The 8,119-nt window shown below is 42.6% G+C and overlaps 1 protein-coding gene across 1 annotated transcript; it reads left to right on the top strand.

The window, feature by feature from the left end:
* The first annotated feature begins 1,330 nt into the window (after positions 1–1,330).
* Positions 1,331–4,392, top strand: LOC125709966 (uncharacterized). The gene is made up of 2 exons (XM_048979066.1): positions 1,331–1,985; positions 2,741–4,392. Exons 1-2 carry the CDS (start codon positions 1,978–1,980, stop codon positions 3,456–3,458), a joined length of 726 nt encoding a protein of 241 aa, XP_048835023.1. The 5' UTR covers positions 1,331–1,977; the 3' UTR covers positions 3,459–4,392.
* The last annotated feature ends 3,727 nt before the right edge of the window (positions 4,393–8,119 follow it).

Below are 8,119 nucleotides of genomic sequence, written 5' to 3'. Positions count from 1 at the left end.
CCATCAAGCTCGCTTGGGGAGAACTAAACTAATAGCTCAGAGTCATTAAAATCTTATCTAGCTCTGATTTAAAGGAACCCAAGGATTCAGCTTGCACTACATTATCAGGAAGGCTATTCCATACTCTGACTACACGCTGCGTAAAGAAGTGCTTCCTTAAATCCAGCTTGAAATGTTCTCCCGCTAATTTCCACCTATGGCCACGAGTTCGTGTATTTAAACTAATGCTGAAGTAACTATTTGGTTGAACAGCATCCAAACCTGTTAGAATCTTATATACCTGGATCATGTCCCCCCTCAATCTCCTTTGCTTGAGACTGAACAGATTTAGCTCAAGTAACCGTTCCTCGTATGATATTCCTCTAAGACCAGGAATCATTTTTGTGGCCCTACGCTGCACCTTTTCTAAGGCCACAATGTCCTTTTTATGATATGGTGACCAAACCTGCACACAATATTCTAGGTGAGGTCTCACCAAGGAATTGTATAATCTTAGCATTACCTCCCTTGACTTAAACTCCACACACCTGGAGATATACCCCAACATCCTATTGGCCTTTTTTATTGCTTCCCCACACTGGCGAGAATGGGACATGGAAGCATCAACATACACACCAAGGTCTTTCTCATGATCAGCTACCATTATTTCAGTGACACCCATGAAATACCTGTACTTTATATTTCTGCTCCCTAGATGGAGTACCTTACATTTATAAACGTTAAATTTCATCTGCCAGGTATCGGCCCAGTCACTAATTAAATCAAGATCCCGCTGTAGCTGCTGAGCCACTAATTCAGTATCTGCTACACCACCCACCTTGGTGTCATCTGCAAATTTCACCAGTTTACTGTATATATTGGTATCCATATCATTTATGTAAATTAGGAACAATAGTGGTCCTAAAATCGAACCCTGCGGTACCCCACTATGAACGCAAGCCCACTGTGACATTGTGCCTCTTATAACTACTCGCTGTTTCCTATCTGTTAACCAGTTATCAATCCAGGTCGCTACGGTACCTAAAATACCAGTCGCTTTGAGTTTAAGTAGGAGCCTCTTGTGGGGGACAACATCAAAAGCCTTTTGGAAATCTAAGTAGATGACATCATAGGCCTTCTTATCATCAACTTCCTGAGTAGCTTCCTCAAAAAACTCCAACAGATTTGTTAAACAGGATCTACCTCTCCTAAATCCATGCTGGCTATCCCGCAAAATGTTATTGGAGTCCAGGTAATCTATCATTTTCTCTTTGATTAAAGCCTCCATAACTTAAGACGCATTAATCATAAATTTCATTCAGTTGTGCGACAGAAGTTCCCTTCTAATGTTTTCTTCAACATAACAAAGTCCCACGGTAACAAAAGCGCTGAGGCCAGGATCGTTAATTGCAATGTGGGGAATGCAGACCAGCTGGGGTGGGGGATCGTGCTCAGTCACGGTAAAAGGCAAACGGGTAAATTGTGAATACGCTCTTAATCTAACTACAGCTTCTTGAATTGTGGGAGGCGTGTGTAACATAACGTTGTTCCACATACCAATATCACTACGTATCGGTATCGCAAAACAAAGTTTTAAATGTTAAGATTCTGTCATTCTGAAAATCTGAGTATTTAAGACATTATGTTACATAGCGATTTGTGGAGATAAATGCCCTCGGACAGTAGCGTTCATTTCATATTAAGTCTCTTTAAGTCATTGTTTTATGTTATGCAGGATGAATGTGCGAATTTTAATTAATCATCCTTTAAGGGTTATATGCTTACGGTGTTGTATACTATTCTCGGTGAACAAGTTAACTTATAAAAGTCTGTTCCTCTAATTATAGAATAATATATAGAATAATTATACAAGAGCTATAATTATTATGATGTTATTATTTAATTGTGTGGGCCGTGTTGCTTGATTACATTTGACTCTTCGGCACGTGGGACGCTGCCGGTTTGAAAGACGCAGCTTCACTTGTTTTCTGCACCAAGATGACGAGGTTTTCTGCTCCCACTTTTGCTTTTCTGCTCCCATTTTATCGGATAATTTTTCTTATTTAGTATCTGTCAAATTTGCATGTATATTAAAATATGTTTGGTGAGTAAAGTCAGTATATTGCTTTTAAATAAAGTGATTTTGTTCCGGGGTACAATGTTAATTATATTTAAATTTTATGCGCAAAGTGTAGTTGATATTTCGCTTTTCCGCGTGCGCTTTACTGCGCTTAAGTAAATAATTGCGCTTGCTTGTGAGTAAATTAGTTCATTGCTTTTAAATAAAGTGAATATTGTTGCGGGCTACTGTGTTGGTTATATTTAAATTTTATGTGCAAGTCGGCTAGTTTCCTGTGCCGCAAAGTCTAGATGATATTTCACTTTTGCACGTGCGCTTTCCCGCGCTTTCATGTTGCATTCGGAAGAGGATGCGGGTGGTTGCGCTCGGTGCTGCCTACAGCAATGATATTCCAGCAGACCAGGAGAGGGCAGATGTATTGCAACAAACACAGATAAAAGTAGTGAAGCAAGACCTGAAAAGTTTGTTTGGTGACTAAAATCAGTATATTGCCATTTAGTAAAATTTAAAATTGTTCCAGGCTTCTTTCTTGATTATATGTAAATTGTATGTGAAAGTTAACTAGTTTCCTATGCTATAATGCAGTTGTTCATTGCGAAGGTGTCAGTGCAGAACTGAATTCCATGTGCCAGGAGTGACTGACAGCTCTATTGTATTGCCTGTGTGTTTTTCCTCATTCAGAAACAAACGAATTGCAAAAGCTGTCAGCTGGAGCAACGATCGATACTGGGCAACTTGGGACAAGTGGATGGAAGTGATTGACTGGGAAGATGAGGAAGAGCTGTGCTCCCCAGCAGAATCACCCTCTGACCAGGCTGACCGTTCCATCGTGTCACACACCCGAAAGCCAATTGCCAAGGCAGTTAGCTGGACGGATGATGTGTATTGGGCAGCCTGGGACAAGTGGGATGAGATCATCTGCTGGGGTGAAGAAGGAGAGTGCTCCCCAGCAACACCACCCATCAACCAGCCTGGGAGGGATAAGGGGTTAGACATGCATGGGTTAGAGGTTTTTCTGTTAAATGAAAGGACGGTCTCCATAAAGCCTGCAGATGACCACCAAGACAGGCTGAAAATAGGAGCCGTAGTGGTCGACCTCTGCCAGTTTGAGCTAGATGGTGTAAATGATAAATTTGAAATTGTCGAAATACAAATTGGAGAGGTCAAATTGGAGGAGACTGCAGAGAGGGGTTTTAATTCAGAATTTGAATTGGAAATTATGGATGTGGAGATAGAGGTTGTAGACAGTGAATTCCAGCTGAATGCTCTTAATTGGGAAATTGCTGGAACTAAAGTGGACAAATTATTAGTGGAACACCTGAACATAAATAATCTAGAAGCAGGCAGTGTGAAGGTGTCCACATCAAATGGGAATGTGGTATATGTCAATGGTATGTGAGTGTGTTTGGTAATGATGGGTGTGAATGGTGTGTGTAAGTGGTGTGTGTGTGTGTGTGTATGAGAATGGTGATTGAATGGTGTGTGTGAGGTAATGGCGTGTGAGTGAATGGTGTGTGTGAGTGACAGGTGTGTGAATGGTGTGTGTGAGGTAATGGCATGTGAGTGTGAGTGGTAATGGCGTGTGTGAGTGAATGGTGTGTGTGAGTATATGGTGTATGTGAATGGTCTATGTGTGTGTGAATGGTGTGTGAGTGACTGGTGTGTGTCTGGTGTTTATGAATGGTGTGTGTGAGTGAATGCTGTGTGAATGGTGTTTATGAATGGTGTGTGTGTGAGTGAATGCTGTGTGAGTGACTGGTGTGTGAATGGTGTTTATGAATGGTGTGTGAATGAATGGTGAGTTTTTGTGTGTGTGTTTTGTGTGTGTGTGTGAATGATCTGTGTGTGTGAGCCTGCCCTGTGATGGGTTGGTGTCCCATCCTGGGTTGTTCCCTGCCTCGTGCCTGTAGCCTCTGGGATCCATCTGACCGCCTGTTCCAAAAGGCAAATTGATCCCCACATCCCTGAACAGGAGAAGCGGTTTTAGAAAATGGATAAATGTTCCCAGAGGTGTGAGGCAACAGTGCTAACCACTGTATCATGCATATGTATAGGATATGTAGAAGAATACCTGTTGCAGTTATCTGATGTGTGTGTTTTTCACTCTCCCTGCCGGCCCCTGGAGGTTTGGGCTTCCCCTTTGAGTCTGGTGCCTCCCAAGGTTTCTTCCTTCTAGGGAGTTTTTCCTTGCCACTGTCGCCTATGGCTTACTCACTGGGGGCTTTGGGTGGGGGTGCTCTAAAGCGCTTTGAGACAATGTAATGTTGTGATATCGTGCTATACTTTGTTGTGTAATTTTATATTTACTCATGCAAATAAATAATTGTTTGATAACAAAAAGCACTTGTTTCATTCTTTTTACTGCGAGCATATCAGTCACTTCCCTTGTGCTCCTGCATTCAAAAATGAAAGTTTGTCCTGCCCTGCACTTAATTGCCATGGATTCTACGGGAATGCAGACCTCTACTTTGGTGGAATCCTGCTGTTGTAGATGGTCTGCTCAAACGCTTTCACATTGTGTACAAGCAGATTTGTTTATGTATCTCTGTAGAGAAGCATTCTTTTCTTCTACCTGGCAAATCCACAAATATAATAGCAATCCACCAAGGTGCAAGTGCACCTAGCTCTTAAAGAAAATGTTAGAAAAAATTAGTTTATAGCATGTTTAAAGCATAAACACAGCAGTGACTGAGTACATCCCTTGTGGACCAGGCGCCTGGCTTTGACTATTTTTCTGCCATTAAACTAGCAAAGGTGGCTTGGCCATGACGTAAAATAACTTGTGCCTTTAAATTGTTAAAAAAAAGTCCTGTGTGTTGTAAAGTGAGGTATGAAACAGATACCAGGTCGTTTCAGTAACGGTCAGCGTACGTTTTCTTCATGTGATTTTGTGGTTTCAAATGTTTCATTGGAATCAATAGTATTTGCCAATTCCAGTTGCCAGGTAACTTCAATAATTTGAATAGAATACATGATAACATTTTAAACTAGATTACAGTTAATTGTTATTTTTCTGTTTAAAAAAGACAATTGCTGTAATTTACATACGACAAAACCTGTAAAAGACATTTTGGAATTCTTTTCTAAATGAAATGATGGTACTTTGTTACTCCCCTTGGGGAAATTCTATTTTCACCTACCCCATTTTGCCCTACTTGACACATGGGCACAGACGAAGGTGACAGCAAGCCTGGCAGCAAAGGGCAGCCACCTGTAGGGACACCCATGGAGCTGGGGGTTTTACAGTGATTAACAGCAATTTTGCAATACTTTTCTGGCAGTTTTTTTTGCTAGGAATTTACAGTCAATTCTACACTGAAACAGACGTCATTCCTAAGCGCAGCATGGACTGCTTCCGGACACAGTATCAAATGCGACTTCCAGAGTCACTTGAGTAAGCTGGAGATGCTACATCCCCGGGTAAGATTACCTGCAGTAGGCAGCCTACCAAAAGAGGGCCTTTCCTGTTCCCTTGGTGAATTAGAAAACCAGTGGAGAGAGCTCTCCTGTTGCAGTTTCACAGAGATGAACAACATGGAGAACTTTGGATTGAGGTTTTGCAGTATGAGGGTGCTGAAGGAAAAAGGAGTTTTAAAGACATTGGTCTGCCTGTACTGCAGATTTTGTCTCTGCCCATTTCAGATGTTCATGTAAAGCGTGAATTTACTAATGTGACATTCCTTAAATATAACCACCGAAACAGAACGGTTGTAAATTTGCTGTCCAGATTGGTAGATGTACAACTTGGACTGCAAAGAGATGGACTGACACAGAGGCGGAGCTATGGATAGGCCTGGGTGGGATTGACAGCTGGGCCCACCCATTCAGATTAATGAAATTACATTTTTTATATATAAATTACCGGCTTCTAACTGTTCCTATACATCACTGTTGTTACTGTGGCAAGTACAATAGAATGTGTGAGCTCCCTCTAGTGGTGCTCTAGGTAGAACACCACAGTCGTAGGTGTATTATTGTTGCAGTCACCATGTTGTAAATATATAAGCCAATTTAAGAAAATTTGGGGTAATGAGTTTCACTCAGAAGTCCATCCATCAGCCACTTTTCCATATTTAAAGGCTGCAGGAGGATGCTCACATGGAAAAAAAAGACTAATTCATTTCTTTATCCAAAACTATTTCTTTCCTCATTCATTAAAACGAAAAGAGCTTTAACTTGTGCGTGCATTGCTTCATTTTAAGCAGCATTATGGAGTATCATTGAAGATAGAAAAGTTTATGAAGGGTCTGATTTTCGACATCTTTTACTCCTGGTTTGGGCTATAAAATTGGAAGGAGTTGCCAAACATGACCGTGCAGGGTCTGCGCTGTTCTCATCTGTGAACAGTGTGTGGGTTTGTGGGTCAGGCATAAATTTGGGGGGAGGGGCTCCCTCCAGCATTAAAATAGGGAGATATCCCCCAAAATAATATAATTCTTCATATTCAAAAAAGTACAGATAAAATTAATCTATCTCACCAGTTAATGTAAAGTTTTTTCACCCCAAGCACACCTACCCTTCCCGAAAATGGTTTAGTCTGAAGTCCTGCTCTGGGGTACGTTTCCTATACCACGATGCACTTTGCAAAAGACAAATATATATCAGGAAAATATATAGCAGGAGATGAAAGAAAAAAGATACATTCTGCGGGCCATGGCTGCTGCCGCCTGGCAGAGGGTATGAGGAGGAAGTGCAGGGACGATGTCAGCATCACCAAAAGGATGGTTGCAGCACTCTGGAGGGAGCAGGTGAGGTGGGCTGGGGGGAGCACCAGTCTGCATTCTCTCACTCCTGGGGAGGACCGAGTATTGGCCATCCTAGATCTCAGAAGCACTTGAGGGATTCCCGGGGTGCATAAATCTCTGTAGTCTACCCACCTCCCAGACATCTGTGCTTTCTACTCCCCAGCCACTTCCTCTTGGCCCACCAACATTTGTCCCCCTGTAGTGTGATCACCAGGGTTCCTCAATGTGTGGCACCTCCACACCTGGCTCCTCTACATCAGCCATCCCTCCTATAGGCCCCTCTACATCAGGGCGACACTGTCCCCTGAGTCCCCAGAATACCTTTCAGTCTGGTAGATCACCAAACCCCAACCATCCTGCTTCCTTGTCACCACACGCCCCTCCTTCCCCCCACGCACTCAAGCCCACTGGTGCAGAAACATTCGCTGCCAATGTAGTGAAGAGCTCCTCAGGTCTGAAGGTGGAAAAAATATCTGTTCTGAGGGGCATCCGGGAGGAACCGGCAGCCCTGATGGAGCAGTATGAAAGACACCATAAAGAGGTGATCGCCTACCGGAGAGAGACACTGGCCTTACTGGCCCAAAGGGTCAGGAGGCCCAGTGTGACAATATACTGTATCTCCCCACCTCTTAATGTCAAGGGCGCCTCCAAGGGGCGGCCACATCCCTCCTTGGAAACCTCTGGCCACCCCTGTGGCAGCCCCCAAATATGGCTGTAGAGAGATTGTTTTATAGCGAAAGCTGTGGTGCACTCAGGGACCATTAACTGTGTAGCACCTGGGGCCTGCATCATGAAACTGAAAGTCTGAGTTAGAACAAAAGTTTTAGCCTAATAAAGTCAAACAAATGCAATGCGCAATAACTCATTTAGTTTGGCTTTAATTATGCTGATGTTTAATGCCGGTGTTGTGCTGCAAACTGCCCCTCTGCCACGGATTGTAATCTTTCATTTTAAAGGAAGTGTAACTTCATTTATCTTGCTTTAAGCAAACTGAAAACTCACATTACTTGTTTATTATGATATTTTACAGACAAACCTGAAGTTAAGATTAACTACCTCCTGTAAAACGTCGCAAATGTGACATCATTTAAAGGCGACAGTAATGCTTCGCTTTTCGACGACAGACGCCTTCAGTCGCAAGAAGTAAGAACATAAGAACATAAGAACTATACAAACGAGAGGAGGCCATTCGGCCCATCAAGCTCGCTTGGGGAGAACTAAACTAATAGCTCAGAGTCGTTAAAATCTTATCTAGCTCTGATTTAAAGGAACCCAAGGATTCAGCTTGCACTACATTATCAGGAAGGCTATTCCA

This window comes from Brienomyrus brachyistius, chromosome 16, assembly GCF_023856365.1.
Source record: "Brienomyrus brachyistius isolate T26 chromosome 16, BBRACH_0.4, whole genome shotgun sequence".
Lineage (NCBI taxonomy): Eukaryota > Metazoa > Chordata > Actinopteri > Osteoglossiformes > Mormyridae > Brienomyrus > Brienomyrus brachyistius.
The sequence above is the reverse complement of the archived record's forward strand: the minus strand, read 5'-3'. Positions and strand labels throughout refer to the sequence as shown.